The following is a 26,382-nucleotide window of genomic DNA, read 5'->3' as shown; positions in this document are numbered from 1 at the left end:
AAGCAGCAAATTATACCTACATATGTAGTTGTGAGATGCGTATACGTATGCGGACAAAGTGCCGGCCAAATTAAGAGAGAATGCCAGAATGGCATCTTAATGCTGAAATGATATTAACGATTCCTCAACTACAAACAAACAAAAACTTTAGTGCTAATTTTGTACCTTTTCCCACTTAATTATATATATTTTTATTTGATCGATCCACTTAATTATAATTATGATTTTGAAGATTCTTGAGATACCTTTTTGATTATTCCCTTCGATAAAACTTCTTCTTCATCAACAATATATATACACACACACAACGCACACCACTTCATATATTAATTAAGCTAAATTGCTCCACATCACCCCTTCTCCCTCTCTTTTCTCTCCTTCTTTCGCCGAAAAACAGTTCAGTACGTATACATGGAGGCACAAATGATATTACAGTCTCAAAGAGGCAGCGCTACTAATCTTCATTCCTTCACTAGTTTGCGTTCGATAACCAACCAAAAGACGAGTACGCGACGATGTTCTTCGATGAAAATAAAATCAGTACTGAAAAGACCAAGTGCTGCTACTACTGCAAGTAGCATCAGTGTAATACCAGACACCATTATTAGCAGCACATCATCGAGTAGTACAGTTTATACTGATAGCTGGTTCGATCGTATTGCCATTCACTACCTATCTCGATGTATCCAACTTATTTCAGGTTCTTATTACTTTTTCATCTCTGTCTTTAATACAGTATAATTAACTCTAACTTGATCATCACTCAGGATATTAATTTATGTGTTATTTCCACTATAATAGGGATGAAGAATGAGAGGACTGGTTATGAAGGTTTGGTAGAGGCAGCAGCAGCACTTCATCGAAGTTCCAATGGAAATATAGATCATCAGCAAGGATTGGTTCTTCAAGCTCTTAATAAAGCCTTCCCTAAACCCATCCATTCTTTCGTGCGAAACTCTATACCACAATCGCAGTTTAAAAGAGAATTTTTTGCAAAGTTCACAACCTTATTTTGTGTTTGGCTTGTTGGACGCAGTGAGGTATATTTTGCAATACCACCCATAGATTGATCTTTTTGTTATTTTTGAATAATTAATTTAATGATATAGGAACATTGATTACTAATGAGGTGACTTTCGTATTTCATTTTGAAATGAAGATCAAGGAGTCTGAAGTGGAAGGAAGAAAAGAGAAGAATGTAGTACATCAAGAAATGCAGGTTTTTGGAAGAGAGCAAATGTGTAGGGATGTGCGTAAACCTATGTAAGATGCCATCGCAGAAGTTCATTAAGGACTCTTTAGGAATGCCAGTTAACATGGTTCCAAGTAAGCAATCTCTTTATTCTGGTCTCAGTATACTTTTACGATGAATTACAGTATATGAATTTGTTATATAGATACTGTATAAATAAATAATGTCGACAAAGAAAGCCTAAACATGGGGCTCGAGAAACATGAGGGGTAACCGTCGTAAGCACGTAATCAGTGGGTGAGCTAATTTAGGTCGTTTTAAGCATCTAATCAAACAAAAAAGAGTACAGTTTCGAAAATGAGGTCATAGGTCATAGGGCCATCACCGGAAAATAATCATTTTGGTTAAGGCACTAGTGAACAGCTTCAAATGCAAGTAGCTAGAGATTTCCTTGGGTGCATGATGATGTTACGCAAATTACAGGGTGGAGCTGAAAAAGTAATGTTTATAGCGTCATCAAATTCATAATTATGGTCTGATTTTGTGACCGCTAGTTGTGCTTTAAAATGATGAAAGTCGAATAAGATGATGATATCACGTTGCACTGCTCTCATGCAGCCATTTAGAAACATTTGGGTCTGATCAAAAAAAAAAAAAAAAATTGGGGAGAGAGCCAGAGAGCGAGGAGAAATTCATTCATTGGGTCCTATAAATCATTGTCGACTAACTATAGCACCTATTAGGCAAGTGAATGAGAAGCCAAGTTGCCTTAATAGCTAGCTAGCAAGCAAAAGAATGGTCAAGTCACAAGTTTTTACTCATTGCGTTCACCACCATGAGGACAACGTATCACATCATTGGCTCATTTCCATGTCACTGAATCTTTGGACACGTTTATATTAAAGTGCACCAATTAAATAGAGGATGTTTAGTTACTCACTACCATATGCGCCCCCTTTTCCACAGAGTGGGGTGCACAAAATAAAAAAATGTTCTTTTCTCCCTTACTTGTGAATAGCGTGATTTAATAGTGTGATTAATCAATTTGATAACCCAACACTGCAGATTTTGAGGATATGAGCTGCGAAATGATCTTCGGACAAGAACCTCCGGCACAAGCAAATGATCCAGCATTTAAACAACCATGCTACAAGTTCTTATGCAAATCAAAACAAAAGAACACTTCAGGATGTTCAACCTTGTAAACAGAAGCTGAGAACTCCAAACGTATAGATAGATAATCAGATGATTAGTTGGTTCAAGCTTAGCGGCGACATTAATGTACATATGTACTGGTGCCACAGTTTCATTATGCCCCACAGACTACTTTTGAAATGTGTATTATGTATGTGATGTGGTGGTGTCAATTCCATGAAGAAGAGCCTTCAAGTAAATTATAATCACCCAATTAATCAACTTTTTTAATGATGTTTAATTATGTAGTAAGCAAGTATATGAATGAATTCCAAGTTTCAGCACAAAGGAGAAGGAGGTGGTTGTTGTCAAGGCAAAAAAATGTCTCTGCTGATTCAATTGACTGGGTCTTATGTGAGGTCCTACAAGAATCTTTTCTTTCTTTGTCATCAGTTGAGTTCATCATACCCCTTTCAAGTTGAGTAGTCAATTATGAAGAAGCTCAAGGAGAATGGTATTGGTTTCAGTTTGACCTCCTAAAAATAAATAAAAAGAATGCGAACCCCAAACACATATTTGAAATGGTATTCTATCAACAAAATCTGTCTCCCACCACCACCCTCCAAGCAAAAACTCAATTATCACCAAAGGAATGAAGTTCCAACAAAACTTTTTGGCAGAGAAATAGAGATTCTAATGCTGTCTATTCTGTTTCCTAATTGAGGTAATGAAGGGGTCCATCCATTTCTGTTTCAATACAAAACCACCAAACAACTTAAACGAGTACAAAACATCTCTTAAGTGGTGGGTCATTTTTGGCATTAATGGTGCACTTTTCTGGCTCTACCCACTACTAATCTGTGGGAAAAGTTCTTTGGTTTTGAAAAGAAAGAATTAGGCTAGAGGGGCAAGGCAAGGCAAGGCAGTAGGCAAAAGAAATTATATAGCTTCCTGCTTAATACAGTAGTTTATGGAAAAACAAAAGCTTGGTGAACTGATTAAGAGACCGACTGATCTTGGCTGCCATTAATCCTATTACTCTAGTGTTTAAAGACACATCTCTGAAGTGTCCCCCAATCCATCTCACAGAAAGAGTTTCTGTTCCCAGTCGTGCTAATACCTACTCTGCTCTACGTGATTAGTATGTACATTTTCAGAAAAACCTTCATAGAGTGATAAGGAATTCTCAGGTTAAAACAAACTGTTCCAATATCAAAGACAAATTCTAAGAGAACATTTTGCTTCAAGGAATAGGTATGCTACAGCAGCCATAAATTTAAGCACGTTCAAAGTTCAATCCTTATCACCAAATCATAATTTGTTTAAGGTTACAACACTTTGAGTCGAACTTAAAGTCTAACATCTTAATCTCAGTCCTCGTCACAGCCCTCCTCCATTTCTCTTGTTCTCTTTCTTTTTCATTGTTCTGAACTCAAAATGGAGCAAATGTCATGCAAAATAACTTGGAAAAAAAGAGAGCCTAAGATTCAGGTATAAAAGCAGTTCGTCAAGGTTTATATCACCTTAAGCACCCTTATATATAAGCATTAAATTGTTTGTACTGATATTTCAATATTTTAGTAGGGGCTCCCATATAGTACACTAAAAGGGCCGCGTAGATAGAGAAATCATAAATATAACATATATGATAAAGCGTAGAAAGTAGTGGTCCATCAAACGACATAAACTACATACCAATCGGCATCAGCAATCTAGACCATGAAAAACAGGATTCGTATCAAGTTGCTGGGCGAAATTCTCAAGAATATCTTTCACAAGTGCTCGAAAGTCATCTTTCCCTAATTCATAGTCATTCTTGCCATTCTTATCAACATCAGAAAATACCTGATCAAAAAGATGAACCACGGATTCATTGGCTTCTGTTGATGGAAGACCAATTTGTGACCCGTTTTCCTCGAGGAATTTCCTTGTTTTCTCCACACACCATTTTTTATCTTTGCTAACATCTATATCTTGGGATACTTTCTCTATCAAATTGTTCAACTGCTTCTCATCAACAAAAAACTGCACGGCTATTCAATACATCATCAGTATGTATAAAAGAAGGGCAATGATAAAAAAAAAGAAACACTGATGCTACTCTATTAGAGTTTACCAATGAGTAATACCAGCAATTCTGTAAAATTTCAACAAAGAGAAAACAGATAGGTAGGGAGAGGTGTAATAGTATTGACCTTTCGTAGCTTAGAACCATTGATAATCTTGACATTTTGGATAATCACGATAGGTTTTTCAGCCAATGCATCAGCTAATTCTTGTAGAACAAGCTGAAGTAGCTCTGCAAATTGTGCCTGACCTAACTCTTCATCCCCCTCAGCCCCGTGTTTCTTTAAGATGTCATTTATATGAGTGAATTCTGTTCAAAAATCACTTAGGATGATAAAGATATTGCAAAATTAACATGATAATTGGATTTCCACATTAGCAAAGCATATAGACCGTCATACTCAATATCATTTTGATTGCATTGCAAACACATTAAAAGTTCAAACTCATCTGGTTTCAACAATGTTATAGTGCTAAGTAATCCAATATAATACATGTTATGATACTGATCCTGGAAGATCTGATTAGTGGATCCTAAGGCCAGCTTGCAAAAAGTATTTATAGATTCTATCATAAGTGCAAAATTGTGCACCCCTCTGAAAGAAAAGAAAAGAAGCATACCCAGAGTTAGCACTACAGCAAAATAGTTACTAATCTATTCCTGAAACTAATGTTTTGCTTTTACTGGAAAAAAAATGGGTTGATATAAAAATACAGGGGGAGTAGAACACAAAAGCTCCAAACGGATCACATACCACCAGCGACAGAATCTAAAGGATTTTACATATTTAAAGAGACATCAGGCAAATTAGATTAAAGGATCTACAATGGCTTTACTCCATAATGCAGACCCAACAGCATACCCACTGATTAAATCCAAAATAGCTCTTCTTCAAACAAAAATGGCTATGTTCTATCTAACTTGTCCAGGGGACAACACAAGGTAAAAGCATGCAAAACTAACCTGTCGAAGTGAACAGTGAATGCAAATTAGTGAGTTTAAGACAAAAAAGTAGGTCATGCATCAGAATTCTCATGTATATGCTGCTTATTTCTTACAAAATGGACCTCACGCCTTTTATCTTTGGCAAGGGTTACAGGCTAACCCTCCATGAATCAAATAATCAGTGGAACTGAATGGCAATAGCCATTATATCAAAATAAAGTAGGGAAATCACAAAAAGAGTTCCTTCTTCTCAACTCTTGTCTTTGGACTAAGGGGTGGTTGGTGACGTTTGAGTCGCCCCAATTGGTTGTTATTTAAGAGGTTAAATCCTAATTGCATATCACAGTATCATGCTCTGGTACGTGTAATGGCAAACTAGCACAAACTGAAGTGAACAGTGTGAATGCAAATCAGTGAGAATTTTGATAAATTTTTTGCATATCATGGTATCATGCTCTTAAACTGACACCCGGAATCATAAATCTAGGCACCATAGAATTCCTTCATTTACTTTGACACTACTCATTCCTCATATGCAGACTCAGTTTCTATTCATTCCTAACCAGTTTCATTGAATACCAGATTCTTCTCGTTTGTATTATGAACCAAAAGCAAAACAGTTCAAGACAAAACTACACCTAAAAGCTAGTGTAACTAAAAATGAAATTATTCTGCAACAAAGACAACAAAGGAGTATAAACTCAAAGTTTAAAGAAAGGCAAACCTGAGAAAGGAGGAACCCCCATTTCAACACCCATATGAAGCAAAGCATTTCTTGTCTCACTCTTAGTAATCTTTCCTGTATCCTCAACATCTAAATCTGTAAATAAATTCTCTGCTAACATTGCAAAATCATCTTCATCTTCCAAGAATATACAAAGAGACTTCCCATCCAAAACCGATACAATCACTGGATCATCTAAATCCCAAAACACACAAACCCTAAATCAGTAACTTCCTAAAAAAAGAATAAAAAAAAAGAAAAACGAAATCAAAATTAATAAAATTATACCTTTCAATTCATCAGCAATAGCAAAAATGTATTCACAAAGTTTAGACTCAGCTTGTTGTTTATCAAGTTGAGTAACAGAGTCAAGATTGACACGTTTAACCGCATCTGATTTGATGTATTCAGGTAATGAAAAATTATAAAATGATGAAGAAATTTGATCATCAGCGATCTTAACAAGCTCAGCTCCTGAAATAATGGCGTCTGTTGTATATGTATTTGGTAAAACTGGATTAATGCTTCTTAATTGAGTTCCATCAAGTATTGTTAAACCTCCACCTGACATTTCAATGGTTTGATTTCAGAGAATGGTACTGTCTGTGAAGAAGATGAAAGAAATCACATGAAGAGGGACGCGGTCTGGTTTTTGTGGGGTTTGGACGTAGTAAATGTTGTTTTTATTTCGTTGGTGTTGTTTTTCTAATCTGATGAATGGTAATAGTAACTGTTTATTTAATTGAAAATGGACCTGCTTGTCGAGAATCAAAGTGGGTCACGGTTTGAGAATATCTGGAGATATGCCCTATTTGCAATGGCAAACCAATAATGCTAAGCTAAACACTGTCGTAAACTTCATCAGAAAGTTATGCGATCGTTTTTGAAGGCTTGGATTACAATAGATTCTCGAACATTTTTTCACATCTGGTAACGTACCATCTAGCCTCTGTGCTCCACTATTAAGAAAACATGTGCATGTGGGCATCCGACACTGACATACAAGGAGTATAGTAAACTGAGCTTCTAACACGCGGTTTGGATAATGATGATATTATATGCGGGATAGAGGTAGACCTAACTTTAAGTAAAAATATATAAATGGAGTGTTGTCAATGAAATGCAAGTTTAAGAAGAGTTCCTGCATAAAGTCCAACCGTGCTGGACAATTCAAAATTGCGTTCATAAGAATCAAGACCATTTCTTCCTTGAACGGATGTACGCAAGCATTTGACTACACTAAATTGTTAGGAAGTTTGGAATTTGGATCGCCCAATCTTGATTCTACAAAAAGATAGATACAAAATAAAATAAAATCCATCAACAAACATCTTACTAGTTCCAATAACATTAGGTCAAAGAAAAGAATTGTAGTAAAGGAAAACCCAACTCAAAAAAGGACCTACCCAAACATCTACAACGGAGCAAGTTGAGATATATGTTTAGCTTAAATAACAGACTAGGGTTAGAAGAGAAGATAAACAAAGGTTTGATTGAATTATCGATTCTTAATTGAATGAATTACAATATACAAGAATGCTATATATTTATATATGTATGTCTTTTAAAGATACGTGCAACACAAGTATACTAAGTTTCCTAAGTTACAAAGACTTCTATGTATAACAGAGTTCTAGAAACATAGTTCTAGAACTTTCCTTAAGTTATTACGTTGTTCCAATACCCTCCCTCAAGCGTAACGGGTCATCTTGAACTATAAGCTTGAATCTCAGTGAATTGAAACGATCCTTAGAGGGTGGCTTGGTAAAAATATCTGCTATCTGATCTTTAGATGAAATGAATCGAACATCAAGAAGTTTTAAAGTAACTTGATCACGAACAAAGTGATAATCAATTTCTATATGCTTTGTAGACTGGATTAACAGTAAGATAGGTTGCTCCAAGATTATCACACCACAGAATGGGTGGAGATTGTGTAGAAATCTAGAACTCTTTTAGTAGAGATTGAATCCACATGATTTCAGCAGTGGAAATTGCAAGTCCTCGGTACTCAGCTTCAGTGCTAGATCGAGAAACCGTCTTATGTTTACGAGCACTCCAAGAAATAATATTACCACTTAAATAGATACATCATCCACTGGTAGAACGCCGATCTTCTAAAGAACCTGCCGAATCTGAATCCGTGTAGGCAGTGAAAGATAATTGAAGATTATCAGCTGGCTTGAGAAGAATTCCATAAGTGGAAGTATGTTTAAGATACCTTAATATTCGTTTAACCAATGCCCAATGAAATTCTGTTGGTGCATGCATGAATTGACAAGCTTTTTTGACAACATAAGCTATGTCAGGACGAGTGAATGTCAGGTATTGTAATGCTCCTACTATAATTCTGTATTCTGTTGCATCTGTTAATAAAGTACTATGATCAGATGAAATATCTCCAGAAGTACTCATTGGAGTTTGAATCGGCTTAACCCCGTCCATTTTTGCTCGAATAACAAGATCATGAGTGTACCTTTTTTGTGTAAGAAACAAACCAGAAGAGTTACGAGTTGCTTCAATTCCAAGAAAGTAAGATAAGGAACCGAGATCCTTAATTGCAAATTCTTTGTGTAGAGATGCACGAATAGAATCCAACCTTGAAGTATTGGATCCAGTGAGGATGATATCATCAACGTAGACCAAAAGAAAAACAATGCCAATAACATCTCGTTGAATAAACAGTGAAGAATCACATTAAGAAGCAGTAAACCCCAGTTGAAGCAAAAAGCACAGAGTCTGTGATACCAGGCACGTGGTGCTTGCTTAAATCCATAAAGTGATTTTTGAAGTTTACAGACATAAGTTGGGAAATTAGGATCCATATAACCTGGAGGTTGTTTTATCTAGACTTCCTCTTCAAGATTACCATGAGACAAGGCCAGTGTGAGAATAGACCAATTATGAGACAAGGCCAGTGTGAGAATGATACGAATAGTGCATGGTTTCACCACATGACTATAAGTTTCACCATAGTCAACATCTTCATGTTGATGATTTCCTTTGCTACAAGGCGATCTTTGAATCGCTCAATTTCATCATTAGCATTGTGCTTTATGCGATACACCAATTTACAGCCAACCAGATTCATGGAAGGATGATAAGGTACTAATATCCACGTACCATTTTTTATCAAAGCATTATATTCATTATCAGATGCTTGATGTCAGTTAGGGTCAGCTTGATCTTGAGAATAACACGTTGGTTCAAGAAGAGAATCACTGATAAGAGCATACCTGGAGTAGACTGAAGAATATTATCTTCAGATGGTTTCTCTTGTTGTAATACATCATGTACCTCTATTCCTTGAGTATTAGTTGGCAATGATGGACTGCAATTAACAGACACTAGAATAGAAGATATGATGTGCAAATGAGAAGATATCACCTGATCAGTAGAGGTTGATGTTGGAGATGGATCAACGGATGTCGCGAAAGGAAAGTTGGTCTCATCAAAAACTACGTTCCTGCTAACATATACACGACCAGTTGGGATATGAAGACACTTATAGCCGTTATGTTGTGGACTATAACCAATGAACATGCATGGAGAAGATGATGGATCAATCTTATGAGCTCGATAAGGACGAAGATGGGGAAAACAAAGACATCCAAACACTCGAAGAGAAGAGTCAGGAGGGGAACCAAACAAAATTTCATACGGAGATGCTTTATCAAGAACAGATGAAGGTACCATATTCATTAGATAACACGCAGTTAAAAACGCATCATACCAATAAGAAGTTGGTATAGAGGCCGTAGACAATAATGTTTGTCCAGTTTCACGAATGTGGCGATGTCTACGTTCAACTAATACATTTTTCTCATAGGTGTGCGGACAATAGAATCGATGAAAGATCCCATTTTGTTGAAGATAGGGTGTAAGCTTACGGTATTCAAGAGCATTGTCAGATTGAAAAATCTTTATCTTTCGATTAAAAGATTCTCAACATGTTTTTGGAAAACAAGAAATATAGAGTAGACATCTTATGAGTAAGAGGAAACATCCATGTAAAACGAGAATAAGCATCAATAAAAATAATGTAATATCGATAGCCATCATTAGAAACAATATGAGAAGGACCCCAAACATCCGAGACAATCAAATCAAGAGGATTCAAATAAATAGTATTACTCGAAGAAAAAGGCAACTTATGACTTCGATGTTCATGGCAAGAAGAACAAAAACTTAGTTTTCTACTAGAAACGGGAAGAGAAAATTTAGAAATAACATGACGCACAGTTCGCATCATAGGATGTCCTAATCTAGAATGCCAGTTTTGTAAGCTAGCACGTTCACCAACAAGACTTGTCGTAGAAGTGTTTGAACCACCAAGAACATAGAGACCACCAACCCTATTTCCGCGCAGAAGAACCTTCCCCGTGTATTGATCCTTCACAATACAAAATTTAGGGTGAAACTCAAACAATACATCATTATCAGTAGTAAGCTGAGAGACTGATAATAAATTATGAGAGATTTGAGGAGGAAATAGAGTATTGTTGAGATATAACTTACGTCCAGGAGTACCTCGTATTGAGGAACCAACATGAGTAATCAGAATGGAAGAACCGTTACCCATCTTTATTTCATCAGGACCTGTGTATTCTGAATAAGGGTGCAATCTAGCTAGAACATTCGTGATATGATCGGTAGCACCGCTGTCAGGGACCCACGGATCAAAAGAGGAGGATCCTTGTGTTTCAACAGCATAATCACGAGGAGCAGGTGACTGTGGTGGCTGATTACATCGAGTAGGATGTGGCTTGAATTTACGATCAAAACGCTTCCAGCACATAGGAAAGAGATGTCCAGGTTTGTCACATAACTGACAAACAGTACTCTGTCGAGCACCAGCATTAGAAGTGCCAGTATTAGGGCGTGGTAGAAGACCAGTATTCTGAGAATAAAAATTCCGAGAAGCAGCAGCAGCAACAGGTGTAGAATTCAGCATCTTTGTTTGTTGTTCAACACGTAGTTCAAAAGTGAGAAGATATGTGATGAAATCTTCAAGTTTCATAGTTCCCATGGAGGTGGTGAGAGAAGTGACTATAACATCATAAGGGGAGTCCAATCCAGCAAGAATACATTGACGTAATTCGGTGTTAGTCACAGTAGTATCAGCAGCAGCAAGGTTGTCAACAAGATCACGATCTCGATCAATATAGTCTCTCATAGAAAGAGACCCTTTCTTCAGTGCACGAATCTCACATTGAAGATGGTGGATGTGTGCATCAGATTTAGAAGCAAATAGAGATTCCAGGGAGGTCCAAACTGCACGAGATGTGGTAAGACGATGAACTTGACGTAGTACAGCAGGGGTCGGAGAAGAGAAGATCCATCCTAGAAGAATGCGATCTTGTTTCAGCCAAGGAGCATATTCAGGGTTAGGGTTTTGGGAGTTTTCAAGAGTTGCAGGTGGACAGGGTTTGTCGCCATTAACATAGCCATCAAGTTCATATCCCTGAAGATAGGGTAAAAACTGAGCACGCCAAAGAGAATAATTGGTTTCATCGAGTTTAACAGTGATGATATGATGAGGTTGTGAAAAAATAGAGGAAGCCATCATAGATTGAGAAGATTGAAGAAGTGTTGAAATTATAGAAACAGTAGAGGCAGCGGAAGACATGAAGATTACAACCAGGATGATACTAAGTTGAGATATAGGTTTAGCTTAAATAACAAACTAGGATTAGAAGAGAAGATAAACAAAGGTTTGATTGAATTATCGGTTCTTAATTGAATGAATTACAATATACAAGAGTGCTATATATTTATATATGTACGTCTTTAAAGATACGTGCAACACAAGTATACTAAGTTTCCTAAGTTACAAAGACTTCTATGTATTGCAGAGTTCTAGAAACATAGTTCTAGAACTTTCCTTAAGTTATAACGTTGTTCCAAAAGAGCAATGCCAATCTGATAAAAACCATGATGTGAAAACGATCTAAAACGAAAAGCAGTAAGAAATGTGCAAACTTAGGGTCGAAGGACTTCCATTTCCATTTATTTTAGTGCAAATCTCGTGTTGAGAATTTTTTAATAAAGCAAAAATAAAACAGAAATGATCGGATGAGGCTTGAGCTCCTAGCGGGAGAGAAAGGAAAATTGAAGAAAAAAACAAAGAGCATGTATAAAACTATCTGAATCATTAGGGAAATTCAGATGGTAATCAACAAATCCAAAACCTTGCAAAACTATATGGATGGGCAATTGTATTTTTTCACTATGGTAAAATGAGTGAGCGGTAGAAGAAGAAGTGTGCCATGGGATCAGGAATGCCCTGCGTGGATTGGGTCGGGGGCGGTTGGTGAAGAAACGCTTGCGTTGGAGGACAAATTGCGAATGTTGGATGGCCAACCGCGGGCAGCTGGGCATGATTCGCTAATGGGTAAAAATAACCCAACAACTGTATTCTCAACGGCTGCTGAAAAGGAGAGGGTACCAAGTATACCACCAACTTTTCGTTCGAAAATTTATATGGACAAAACCTAATACAATTGCAAGTATACGAACTTAATGATCCTGATACAAGTATAGGAGTGGGTACCAACCATAGGGCATATGATTCGCTAATGGGTGAAAACCCAACAACTCTACTTCCAACGGCTGCTGAAAAGGAAAGGTTACCAAGTATACCACCATTATATGAAACCTAATATAATTGCAAGTACACCAACTCAATGATCCTTGATAATATGTATATAGATTTTATATCTCTACCTCTTCATAATCAGAAAGTCTAGCAGTGGAGTCCATGAACCTGATTGTTTAGAAGAGTTGGACGTGCGATCTCAAAAATCAATATCCAAGATCAATCTAGTCGTCTCCAAATAATTGGCTCCGAATTCTGCCAAGTATGAAACTTGTTATCTATCTTTCAAGATACGAATTCTACAAGAACGAGTCTCGTAATCGATCACAATTAATATGGATATATCTACTAGAACTGATTACATACTACTTATGTTATTTCCATATAAAGATAAAACAATATAATGCGGAAAATGAAAACACATAAGACACCAGAAGTTTTGTTAACGAGGAAAACTGTACCTGGAGAAAAACTCCGGGACCTCGTCCATAATTGAACGTCGAATTGTATTAAGCCGGAACAGACACTAGCCTACTATCATACTTTTGACTGTGATTTAGTTGAGACCGAATCCACCCTCCAAGCAATTCAGCCGCAGTCATGCTCCTTACATCTCTTGAACCTCGAAAGGCTCTACGCAATTGATTTTCTTAGCTGAAGTCCTTTACAGCCTAAGAGTTTCTTCAGCCTGAGTGAAGACATTTGATACCAATCTTCCTTTAACAGATAAGCCTAATTGATTTCCATTTAGATTGAATAGATCAAGGCTTGGAAATCTATTTGTAACAGACAAAACTAGCAAACATCACAAATCCGGAACACTTTCACTTAGTTAGATGAGAAGACTGGATTATTAATCACCTCTCAATAACAACCTTAAAACTAATCACTTAGGAAAAAAATATTCATATATCTATCTTGAGGAATCACAAAGTCTGAGATGAAAATAACTTTATGATTTCTATCTATCTCATTCCTGAAACAGATTACTAAAACCTCGATAACATAATGAACAAAATCAGGATACACGAACTATCAAGGTAAAGATAATCAGACCTGGATTCATGAATTCCTAAGTGAAGTCTTTAAGTCCTAAACCTAATTATATTTCTCATAGAAAACCTAGGTTTATAGAGAATGACTCTAGCAAATAACTATGACACGGAAGCATCAAGGATTGAATTTTTAATGCTTGTCTGAGTCTCTCTATTTATAGATTTTCAAGACTGAGGGTAGCTTAGAATTCAATCTAAGATAACTTGAGATTCAAGAAAACACTTTCTCTGTTTGTATGGAACTCTTGTAAGGAGTCCGCGTAAGCATGTGAGAAATATGTCTTGAAATCACATAAAAGAATATACATTATGATTCGGGTACCTGAACCATGTATAATGTTAGTTCTTGGAAAATATGCATTTCGATCTTAATGTAATATTGAAATATCACAGGTTGTACGTATCTAAACATAGATAATATTAACTCAAATATAAAGAACCTACAAGACTCGTTCTTGTTGAATTCATATCTTGAAACATAGATTACAAGATTTGTTAGTATTTGGTTCGTGAATAATTCAGGTACATACTAGGTTTACCTCGAGAGAAGCTATGATATGAATATACTTGGATCTTGGTAAACTATTGAGAAATTTCTTTACCAGTTTATCTTCATCAATGGATTGTCCAAGTGACGCATCTTTTGAGGCTATCTCTGATAGCTTTCCTGCAAAGCTATCAATAGTATCAGTGTCTTTCATCTTCACTCTTTCAAATTCAGACATTAAGGTTTGCATACGGGCTTCTTTAACTCGATCAGCTCCGTGATTACGTGCCTTTATTGCATCCCAAATTTTCTTTGAAGTTTCCTGTTCACCAACTTGTAAAACAAGACATTCTGGTATTGCTTGAAAGAGTAATCCAATGGCAACATTGTTTTTGTCTGGGTCCAATGTACCAGGATCAATTGTTTCCCAAACTTTGTAGATTTTCATCAGTACTTTCATTCTCATGGCCCATACTGTGTAGTTTGTGGCGTTGAGGATTGGAACTTGTATTGATGGTGGCGTGAACTGTTTTGCACCCACAATGGTGGTTTCGTTTTCCATGGCTCAGAAACAAGCTCTGATACCAATTAATGACAACTGCAAGATGAAACTTAGCTTATATAAAGACAACTCTCTTTATTGATGTTTAGAAAATCTCTCAAAACTAAACACAAGCTCTAATCTTGCTCATATGATCAAACCACAACTTTGGTGATCATATATATAGAACTATGAATTCCTTTTCCTAGTCCTATTACCTTATTACATGTCTTTCCTTTTCTTAGAACTAGATGACTTCTAATTCCCTTAGGATTACATCAATTTCCTAATCTTGTCCTAACCAGCTTGTTAGTGACTTCTATGTTGAAGTTTAACCAACAAAGTGGTCGTTACTTACAAAATTAGTTTACTCTTGCTTAATTTTCTTTATCTGTTTCATTGTTTACATGGAGGACACAAATTAAGGTATTGATACCAGAATCAAAGTTCAAGAGAGAATTTTTTGCTACTTTCACCACCCTATTTTTCGCTTGGCTGGTTGGACCTTGCCAGGTATGTTTGAAAATATTAGCTGTAGCTAGAGCTCTTCTCTTGAGTACTCTTTCCGATTTTTTGCAAGTACTACTACTATCATTGATACATTCATAACTATATTCAGGTGAAGGAATCTGAGATAGAAGGAAAAATGGAGAAGAATGTAGTTCACATCCCCAATGCAGTAAGCATTTTATATATGCTTTCCACAGACTCACGGATACACAAACACACACATATTGCACATAGATCGTATATTACTTTTTTTTGATCGGCCATTATTATTTTATATGAAGAGATGATTTATGTTTTTCGGTTATTTTCATATTCTGGGGGTGAGCTAGGCTCTTGGAGGAGAGCAAATGTGTAGGGATGTGCGTAAACCTGTGTAAGATGCCATCGCAGAAGTTTATTAAGGATTCATTTGGAACTCCTATCTATATGAAACCCGTAAGCACAATTGGTTGATCTATCTTATTCATTCTCTGCAACATTATTTAATGTGTATCGGTGTGCGTCCATTAAGTAATTCTGTCAATATCATTTGACTTGACAGATTTTGATGACATGAGTTGCGAAATGTTCTACGGACAGGATCCTCCCGCAGCAGTAGATGATCCAGCAACCAAGCAACCATGCTATAAGATACTATGTAAGCACTAAACTACTAAGTATTTGCAATGTTAATATATAATTAACTGACAATTATTTTTGGTAATTTGAAAATGCAATTATCAAAATAAATATTAATGATGATGTTTTTCTTCTTTTATGATCGATTTCTTATGATGATGCTGTGATTTTGCAGGCATAGCAAAGCAAAAGCAAACTCGTGTTTGTTCCACTTCGTAAGAAATCAACGGTGATGACAACCCAGCTAGCTTTAGGACCAATTAAACAATCATATCACTCTACTATTAATTTACCTATCATATTTCTCTAAATTAAATAAGCACCGACGGACCTTGCTCACGTGACCTCGTGTATGTGCTCTTGTCCGGTAATACTACTACTGCCTAAATGCTAATGCGCCACATGGAAAACTAAGTATATCGATGGAACCAGCAGCGAAGTGATTTCATGGTTTAACAGAGATCATCACCAAAGATCAGAGCTATGCTTATGTTATGCGAGAACAAGTTTAACAAGATCCTGTAGGTATTAAGCCAAATTTGGCAATGGCACATTACCTGATACACCCTTAAATAGTTTATATTCTAAACAAATTCAAATTATGCAACCATATGTGTCATGGCAAACTGAAAGTGCTTTCGTTTTTGACTGGTACCATAGTGCCTTTTTTTGTTTTGTTTTGTGTGTCTGCGTCCCATCCGGTCTGCGTCTTGCGTCTCCAAGGCTCCAAGCTCTAAATGTTGGGATTCGGGAGGACACGATACTCGCTCAACAAATGCCCCCAAGTGTTAGGTGTGATATAATGGATCACATTCTTTTATCTTTTAGCGAAGAGTCTGGATGATAAGCAGCAAATTATACCTACATATGTAGTTGTGAGATGCGTATACGTATGCGGACAAAGTGCCGGCCAAATTAAGAGAGAATGCCAGAATGGCATCTTAATGCTGAAATGATATTAACGATTCCTCAACTACAAACAAACAAAAACTTTAGTGCTAATTTTGTACCTTTTCCCACTTAATTATATATATTTTTTATTTGATCGATCCACTTAATTATAATTATGATTTTGAAGATTCTTGAGATACCTTTTTGATTATTCCCTTCGATAAAACTTCTTCTTCATCAACAATATATATACACACACACAACGCACACCACTTCATATATTAATTAAGCTAAATTGCTCCACATCACCCCTTCTCCCTCTCTTTTCTCTCCTTCTTTCGCCGAAAAACAGTTCAGTACGTATACATGGAGGCACAAATGATATTACAGTCTCAAAGAGGCAGCGCTACTAATCTTCATTCCTTCACTAGTTTGCGTTCGATAACCAACCAAAAGACGAGTACGCGACGATGTTCTTCGATGAAAATAAAATCAGTACTGAAAAGACCAAGTGCTGCTACTACTGCAAGTAGCATCAGTGTAATACCAGACACCATTATTAGCAGCACATCATCGAGTAGTACAGTTTATACTGATAGCTGGTTCGATCGTATTGCCATTCACTACCTATCTCGATGTATCCAACTTATTTCAGGTTCTTATTACTTTTTCATCTCTGTCTTTAATACAGTATAATTAACTCTAACTTGATCATCACTCAGGATATTAATTTATGTGTTATTTCCACTATATATAGGGATGAAGAATGAGAGGACTGGTTATGAAGGTTTGGTAGAGGCAGCAGCAGCACTTCATCGAAGTTCCAATGGAAATATAGATCATCAGCAAGGATTGGTTCTTCAAGCTCTTAATAAAGCCTTCCCTAAACCCATCCATTCTTTCGTGCGAAACTCTATACCACAATCGCAGTTTAAAAGAGAATTTTTTGCAAAGTTCACAACCTTATTTTGTGTTTGGCTTGTTGGACGCAGTGAGGTATATTTTGCAATACCACCCATAGATTGATCTTTTTGTTATTTTTGAATAATTAATTTAATGATATAGGAACATTGATTACTAATGAGGTGACTTTCGTATTTCATTTTGAAATGAAGATCAAGGAGTCTGAAGTGGAAGGAAGAAAAGAGAAGAATGTAGTACACATCAAGAAATGCAGGTTTTTGGAAGAGAGCAAATGTGTAGGGATGTGCGTAAACCTATGTAAGATGCCATCGCAGAAGTTCATTAAGGACTCTTTAGGAATGCCAGTTAACATGGTTCCAAGTAAGCAATCTCTTTATTCTGGTCTCAGTATACTTTTACGATGAATTACAGTATATGAATTTGTTATATAGATACTGTATAAATAAATAATGTCGACAAAGAAAGCCTAAACATGGGGCTCGAGAAACATGAGGGGTAACCGTCGTAAGCACGTAATCAGTGGGTGAGCTAATTTAGGTCGTTTTAAGCATCTAATCAAACAAAAAAGAGTACAGTTTCGAAAATGAGGTCATAGGTCATAGGGCCATCACCGGAAAATAATCATTTTGGTTAAGGCACTAGTGAACAGCTTCAAATGCAAGTAGCTAGAGATTTCCTTGGGTGCATGATGATGTTACGCAAATTACAGGGTGGAGCTGAAAAAGTAATGTTTATAGCGTCATCAAATTCATAATTATGGTCTGATTTTGTGACCGCTAGTTGTGCTTTAAAATGATGAAAGTCGAATAAGATGATGATATCACGTTGCACTGCTCTCATGCAGCCATTTAGAAACATTTGGGTCTGATCAAAAAAAAAAAAAAAAATTGGGGAGAGAGCCAGAGAGCGAGGAGAAATTCATTCATTGGGTCCTATAAATCATTGTCGACTAACTATAGCACCTATTAGGCAAGTGAATGAGAAGCCAAGTTGCCTTAATAGCTAGCTAGCAAGCAAAAGAATGGTCAAGTCACAAGTTTTTACTCATTGCGTTCACCACCATGAGGACAACGTATCACATCATTGGCTCATTTCCATGTCACTGAATCTTTGGACACGTTTATATTAAAGTGCACCAATTAAATAGAGGATGTTTAGTTACTCACTACCATATGCGCCCCCTTTTCCACAGAGTGGGGTGCACAAAATAAAAAAATGTTCTTTTCTCCCTTACTTGTGAATAGCGTGATTTAATAGTGTGATTAATCAATTTGATAACCCAACACTGCAGATTTTGAGGATATGAGCTGCGAAATGATCTTCGGACAAGAACCTCCGGCACAAGCAAATGATCCAGCATTTAAACAACCATGCTACAAGTTCTTATGCAAATCAAAACAAAAGAACACTTCAGGATGTTCAACCTTGTAAACAGAAGCTGAGAACTCCAAACGTATAGATAGATAATCAGATGATTAGTTGGTTCAAGCTTAGCGGCGACATTAATGTACATATGTACTGGTGCCACAGTTTCATTATGCCCCACAGACTACTTTTGAAATGTGTATATATGTATGTGATGTGGTGGTGTCAATTCCATGAAGAAGAGCCTTCAAGTAAATTATAATCACCCAATTAATCAACTTTTTTAATGATGTTTAATTATGTAGTAAGCAAGTATATGAATGAATTCCAAGTTTCAGCACAAAGGAGAAGGAGGTGGTTGTTGTCAAGGCAAAGAAAATGTCTCTGCTGATTCAATTGACTGGGTCTTATGTGAGGTCCTACAAGAATCTTTTCTTTCTTTGTCATCAGTTGAGTTCATCATACCCCTTTCAAGTTGAGTAGTCAATTATGAAGAAGCTCAAGGAGAATGGTATTGGTTTCAGTTTGACCTCCTAAAAATAAATAAAAAGAATGCGAACCCCAAACACATATTTGAAATGGTATTCTATCAACAAAATCTGTCTCCCACCACCACCCTCCAAGCAAAAACTCAATTATCACCAAAGGAATGAAGTTCCAACAAAACTTTTTGGCAGAGAAATAGAGATTCTAATGCTGTCTATTCTGTTTCCTAATTGAGGTAATGAAGGGGTCCATCCATTTCTGTTTCAATACAAAACCACCAAACAACTTAAACGAGTACAAAACATCTCTTAAGTGGTGGGTCATTTTTGGCATTAATGGTGCACTTTTCTGGCTCTACCCACTACTAATCTGTGGGAAAAGTTCTTTGGTTTTGAAAAGAAAGAATTAGGCTAGAGGGGCAAGGCAAGGCAAGGCAGTAGGCAAAAGAAATTATATAGCTTCCTGCTTAATACAGTAGTTTATGGAAAAACAAAAGCTTGGTGAACTGATTAAGAGACCGACTGATCTTGGCTGCCATTAATCCTATTACTCTAGTGTTTAAAGACACATCTCTGAAGTGTCCCCCAATCCATCTCACAGAAAGAGTTTCTGTTCCCAGTCGTGCTAATACCTACTCTGCTCTACGTGATTAGTATGTACATTTTCAGAAAAACCTTCATAGAGTGATAAGGAATTCTCAGGTTAAAACAAACTGTTCCAATATCAAAGACAAATTCTAAGAGAACATTTTGCTTCAAGGAATAGGTATGCTACAGCAGCCATAAATTTAAGCACGTTCAAAGTTCAATCCTTATCACCAAATCATAATTTGTTTAAGGTTACAACACTTTGAGTCGAACTTAAAGTCTAACATCTTAATCTCAGTCCTCGTCACAGCCCTCCTCCATTTCTCTTGTTCTCTTTCTTTTTCATTGTTCTGAACTCAAAATGGAGCAAATGTCATGCAAAATAACTTGGAAAAAAAGAGAGCCTAAGATTCAGGTATAAAAGCAGTTCGTCAAGGTTTATATCACCTTAAGCACCCTTATATATAAGCATTAAATTGTTTGTACTGATATTTCAATATTTTAGTAGGGGCTCCCATATAGTACACTAAAAGGGCCGCGTAGATAGAGAAATCATAAATATAACATATATGATAAAGCGTAGAAAGTAGTGGTCCATCAAACGACATAAACTACATACCAATCGGCATCAGCAATCTAGACCATGAAAAACAGGATTCGTATCAAGTTGCTGGGCGAAATTCTCAAGAATATCTTTCACAAGTGCTCGAAAGTCATCTTTCCCTAATTCATAGTCATTCTTGCCATTCTTATCAACATCAGAAAATACCTGATCAAAAAGATGAACCACGGATTCATTGGCTTCTGTTGATGGAAGACCAATTTGTGACCCGTTTTCCTCGAGGAATTTCCTTGTTTTCTCCACACACCATTTTTTATCTTTGCTAACATCTATATCTTGGGATACTTTCTCTATCAAATTGTTCAACTGCTTCTCATCAACAAAAAACTGCACGGCTATTCAATACATCATCAGTATGTATAAAAGAAGGGCAATGATAAAAAAAAAGAAACACTGATGCTACTCTATTAGAGTTTACCAATGAGTAATACCAGCAATTCTGTAAAATTTCAACAAAGAGAAAACAGATAGGTAGGGAGAGGTGTAATAGTATTGACCTTTCGTAGCTTAGAACCATTGATAATCTTGACATTTTGGATAATCACGATAGGTTTTTCAGCCAATGCATCAGCTAATTCTTGTAGAACAAGCTGAAGTAGCTCTGCAAATTGTGCCTGACCTAACTCTTCATCCCCCTCAGCCCCGTGTTTCTTTAAGATGTCATTTATATGAGTGAATTCTGTTCAAAAATCACTTAGGATGATAAAGATATTGCAAAATTAACATGATAATTGGATTTCCACATTAGCAAAGCATATAGACCGTCATACTCAATATCATTTTGATTGCATTGCAAACACATTAAAAGTTCAAACTCATCTGGTTTCAACAATGTTATAGTGCTAAGTAATCCAATATAATACATGTTATGATACTGATCCTGGAAGATCTGATTAGTGGATCCTAAGGCCAGCTTGCAAAAAGTATTTATAGATTCTATCATAAGTGCAAAATTGTGCACCCCTCTGAAAGAAAAGAAAAGAAGCATACCCAGAGTTAGCACTACAGCAAAATAGTTACTAATCTATTCCTGAAACTAATGTTTTGCTTTTACTGGAAAAAAAATGGGTTGATATAAAAATACAGGGGGAGTAGAACACAAAAGCTCCAAACGGATCACATACCACCAGCGACAGAATCTAAAGGATTTTACATATTTAAAGAGACATCAGGCAAATTAGATTAAAGGATCTACAATGGCTTTACTCCATAATGCAGACCCAACAGCATACCCACTGATTAAATCCAAAATAGCTCTTCTTCAAACAAAAATGGCTATGTTCTATCTAACTTGTCCAGGGGACAACACAAGGTAAAAGCATGCAAAACTAACCTGTCGAAGTGAACAGTGAATGCAAATTAGTGAGTTTAAGACAAAAAAGTAGGTCATGCATCAGAATTCTCATGTATATGCTGCTTATTTCTTACAAAATGGACCTCACGCCTTTTATCTTTGGCAAGGGTTACAGGCTAACCCTCCATGAATCAAATAATCAGTGGAACTGAATGGCAATAGCCATTATATCAAAATAAAGTAGGGAAATCACAAAAAGAGTTCCTTCTTCTCAACTCTTGTCTTTGGACTAAGGGGTGGTTGGTGACGTTTGAGTCGCCCCAATTGGTTGTTATTTAAGAGGTTAAATCCTAATTGCATATCACAGTATCATGCTCTGGTACGTGTAATGGCAAACTAGCACAAACTGAAGTGAACAGTGTGAATGCAAATCAGTGAGAATTTTGATAAATTTTTTGCATATCATGGTATCATGCTCTTAAACTGACACCCGGAATCATAAATCTAGGCACCATAGAATTCCTTCATTTACTTTGACACTACTCATTCCTCATATGCAGACTCAGTTTCTATTCATTCCTAACCAGTTTCATTGAATACCAGATTCTTCTCGTTTGTATTATGAACCAAAAGCAAAACAGTTCAAGACAAAACTACACCTAAAAGCTAGTGTAACTAAAAATGAAATTATTCTGCAACAAAGACAACAAAGGAGTATAAACTCAAAGTTTAAAGAAAGGCAAACCTGAGAAAGGAGGAACCCCCATTTCAACACCCATATGAAGCAAAGCATTTCTTGTCTCACTCTTAGTAATCTTTCCTGTATCCTCAACATCTAAATCTGTAAATAAATTCTCTGCTAACATTGCAAAATCATCTTCATCTTCCAAGAATATACAAAGAGACTTCCCATCCAAAACCGATACAATCACTGGATCATCTAAATCCCAAAACACACAAACCCTAAATCAGTAACTTCCTAAAAAAAGAATAAAAAAAGAAAGAAAAACGAAATCAAAATTAATAAAATTATACCTTTCAATTCATCAGCAATAGCAAAAATGTATTCACAAAGTTTAGACTCAGCTTGTTGTTTATCAAGTTGAGTAACAGAGTCAAGATTGACACGTTTAACCGCATCTGATTTGATGTATTCAGGTAATGAAAAATTATAAAATGATGAAGAAATTTGATCATCAGCGATCTTAACAAGCTCAGCTCCTGAAATAATGGCGTCTGTTGTATATGTATTTGGTAAAACTGGATTAATGCTTCTTAATTGAGTTCCATCAAGTATTGTTAAACCTCCACCTGACATTTCAATGGTTTGATTTCAGAGAATGGTACTGTCTGTGAAGAAGATGAAAGAAATCACATGAAGAGGGACGCGGTCTGGTTTTTGTGGGGTTTGGACGTAGTAAATGTTGTTTTTATTCGTTGGTGTTGTTTTTCTAATCTGATGAATGGTAATAGTAACTGTTTATTTAATTGAAAATGGACCTGCTTGTCGAGAATCAAAGTGGGTCACGGTTTGAGAATATCTGGAGATATGCCCTATTTGCAATGGCAAACCAATAATGCTAAGCTAAACACTGTCGTAAACTTCATCAGAAAGTTATGCGATCGTTTTTGAAGGCTTGGATTACAATAAGATTCTCGAACATTTTTTCACATCTGGTAACGTACCATCTAGCCTCTGTGCTCCACTATTAAGAAAACATGTGCATGTGGGCATCCGACACTGACATACAAGGAGTATAGTAAACTGAGCTTCTAACACGCGGTTTGGATAATGATGATATATATGCGGGATAGAGGTAGACCTAACTTTAAGTAAAAATATATAAATGGAGTGTTGTCAATGAAATGCAAGTTTAAGAAGAGTTCCTGCATAAAGTCCAACCGTGCTGGACAATTCAAAATTGCGTTCATAAGAATCAAGACCATTTCTTCCTTGAACGGATGTACGCAAGCATTTGACTACACTAAATTGTTAGGAAGTTTGGAATTTGGATCGCCCAATCTTGATTCTACAAAAAGATAGATACAAAATAAAATAAAATCCATCAACAAACATCTTACTAGTTCCAATAACATTAGGTCAAAGAAAAGAATTGTAGTAAAGGAAAACCCAACTCAAAAAAGGACCTACACCAAACATCTACAACGGAGCAAGTTGAGATATATGTTTAGCTTAAATAACAGACTAGGGTTAGAAGAGAAGATAAACAAAGGTTTGATTGAATTATCGATTCTTAATTGAATGAATTACAATATACAAGAATGCTATATATTTATATATGTATGTCTTTTAAAGATACGTGCAACACAAGTATACTAAGTTTCCTAAGTTACAAAGACTTCTATGTATAACAGAGTTCTAGAAACATAGTTCTAGAACTTTCCTTAAGTTATTACGTTGTTCCAATACCCTCCCTCAAGCGTAACGGGTCATCTTGAACTATAAGCTTGAATCTCAGTGAATTGAAACGATCCTTAGAGGGTGGCTTGGTAAAAATATCTGCTATCTGATCTTTAGATGAAATGAATCGAACATCAAGAAGTTTTAAAGTAACTTGATCACGAACAAAGTGATAATCAATTTCTATATGCTTTGTAGACTGGATTAACAGTAAGATAGGTTGCTCCAAGATTATCACACCACAGAATGGGTGGAGATTGTGTAGAAATCTAGAACTCTTTTAGTAGAGATTGAATCCACATGATTTCAGCAGTGGAAATTGCAAGTCCTCGGTACTCAGCTTCAGTGCTAGATCGAGAAACCGTCTTATGTTTACGAGCACTCCAAGAAATAATATTACCACTTAAATAGATACATCATCCACTGGTAGAACGCCGATCTTCTAAAGAACCTGCCGAATCTGAATCCGTGTAGGCAGTGAAAGATAATTGAAGATTATCAGCTGGCTTGAGAAGAATTCCATAAGTGGAAGTATGTTTAAGATACCTTAATATTCGTTTAACCAATGCCCAATGAAATTCTGTTGGTGCATGCATGAATTGACAAGCTTTTTTGACAACATAAGCTATGTCAGGACGAGTGAATGTCAGGTATTGTAATGCTCCTACTATAATTCTGTATTCTGTTGCATCTGTTAATAAAGTACTATGATCAGATGAAATATCTCCAAAGTACTCATTGGAGTTTTGAATCGGCTTAACCCCCCAACCCTCCATTTTTTGCTCGAATAACAAAGATCATGAGTGTACCTTTTTTGTGTAAGAAACAAACCAGAAGAGTTACGAGTTGCTTCAATTCCAAGAAAGTAAGATAAGGAACCGAGATCCTTAATTGCAAATTCTTTGTGTAGAGATGCACGAATAGAATCCAACCTTGAAGTATTGGATCCAGTGAGGATGATATCATCAACGTAGACCAAAAGAAAAACAATGCCAATAACATCTCGTTGAATAAACAGTGAAGAATCACATTAAGAAGCAGTAAACCCCAGTTGAAGCAAAAAAGCACAGAGTCTGTGATACCAGGCACGTGGTGCTTGCTTAAATCCATAAAGTGATTTTTGAAGTTTACAGACATAAGTTGGGAAATTAGGATCCATATAACCTGGAGGTTGTTTTATCTAGACTTCCTCTTCAAGATTACCATGAGACAAGGCCAGTGTGAGAATAGACCAATTATGAGACAAGGCCAGTGTGAGAATGATACGAATAGTGCATGGTTTCACCACATGACTATAAGTTTCACCATAGTCAACATCTTCATGTTGATGATTTCCTTTGCTACAAGGCGATCTTTGAATCGCTCAATTTCATCATTAGCATTGTGCTTTATGCGATACACCAATTTACAGCCAACCAGATTCATGGAAGGATGATAAGGTACTAATATCCACGTACCATTTTTATCAAAGCATTATATTCATTATCAGATGCTTGATGTCAGTTAGGGTCAGCTTGATCTTGAGAATAACACGTTGGTTCAAGAAGAGAATCACTGATAAGAGCATACCTGGAGTAGACTGAAGAATATCTTCAGATGGTTTCTCTTGTTGTAATACATCATGTACCTCTATTCCTTGAGTATTAGTTGGCAATGATGGACTGCAATTAACAGACACTAGAATAGAAGATATGATGTGCAAATGAGAAGATATCACCTGATCAGTAGAGGTTGATGTTGGAGATGGATCAACGGATGTCGCGAAAGGAAAGTTGGTCTCATCAAAAACTACGTTCCTGCTAACATATACACGACCAGTTGGGATATGAAGACACTTATAGCCGTTATGTTGTGGACTATAACCAATGAACATGCATGGAGAAGATGATGGATCAATCTTATGAGCTCGATAAGGACGA

General features: G+C 36.4%; 4 protein-coding genes and 1 pseudogene across 4 annotated transcripts; 2 read left to right on the top strand and 3 right to left on the bottom strand.

The window, feature by feature from the left end:
- The first annotated feature begins 299 nt into the window (after window positions 1-299).
- Window positions 300-2,526, top strand: LOC113353070 (annotated as a pseudogene).
- Window positions 2,527-3,812: 1,286 nt separating this feature from the next.
- On the bottom strand, window positions 3,813-6,958 carry LOC113347193. The gene is made up of 4 exons (XM_026590797.1): window positions 6,352-6,958; window positions 6,064-6,258; window positions 4,522-4,703; window positions 3,813-4,351 (listed from the first exon to the last, which is right to left on the bottom strand). Exons 1-4 carry the CDS (start codon window positions 6,632-6,634, stop codon window positions 4,031-4,033), a joined length of 981 nt encoding a protein of 326 aa, XP_026446582.1. The 5' UTR covers window positions 6,635-6,958; the 3' UTR covers window positions 3,813-4,030.
- A 10,055-nt stretch (window positions 6,959-17,013) lies between these two features.
- Window positions 17,014-19,342, top strand: LOC113347192 (beta-carotene isomerase D27, chloroplastic-like). Its single transcript, XM_026590796.1, has 4 exons — window positions 17,014-17,418; window positions 17,521-17,759; window positions 17,879-18,047; window positions 18,979-19,342. The coding sequence occupies exons 1-4, from the start codon at window positions 17,130-17,132 to the stop codon at window positions 19,116-19,118; spliced, it is 837 nt and encodes a 278-aa protein (XP_026446581.1). The 5' UTR covers window positions 17,014-17,129; the 3' UTR covers window positions 19,119-19,342.
- A 1,193-nt stretch (window positions 19,343-20,535) lies between these two features.
- LOC113347191 lies at window positions 20,536-23,794 on the bottom strand. Its single transcript, XM_026590795.1, has 4 exons — window positions 23,077-23,794; window positions 22,787-22,981; window positions 21,245-21,426; window positions 20,536-21,074 (listed from the first exon to the last, which is right to left on the bottom strand). Exons 1-4 carry the CDS (start codon window positions 23,357-23,359, stop codon window positions 20,754-20,756), a joined length of 981 nt encoding a protein of 326 aa, XP_026446580.1. The 5' UTR covers window positions 23,360-23,794; the 3' UTR covers window positions 20,536-20,753.
- Window positions 23,795-24,879: 1,085 nt separating this feature from the next.
- On the bottom strand, window positions 24,880-25,239 carry LOC113350777 (uncharacterized mitochondrial protein AtMg00810-like). The gene has a single exon (XM_026594898.1). The coding sequence runs from the start codon at window positions 25,237-25,239 to the stop codon at window positions 24,880-24,882; it is 360 nt and encodes a 119-aa protein (XP_026450683.1).
- Between the last annotated feature and the right edge of the window lie 1,143 nt (window positions 25,240-26,382).

Source organism: Papaver somniferum, chromosome 2, assembly GCF_003573695.1.
Source record: "Papaver somniferum cultivar HN1 chromosome 2, ASM357369v1, whole genome shotgun sequence".
In the NCBI taxonomy this organism is placed as follows: Eukaryota; Viridiplantae; Streptophyta; class Magnoliopsida; order Ranunculales; family Papaveraceae; genus Papaver; species Papaver somniferum.
The sequence above is the reverse complement of the archived record's forward strand: the minus strand, read 5'-3'. Positions and strand labels throughout refer to the sequence as shown.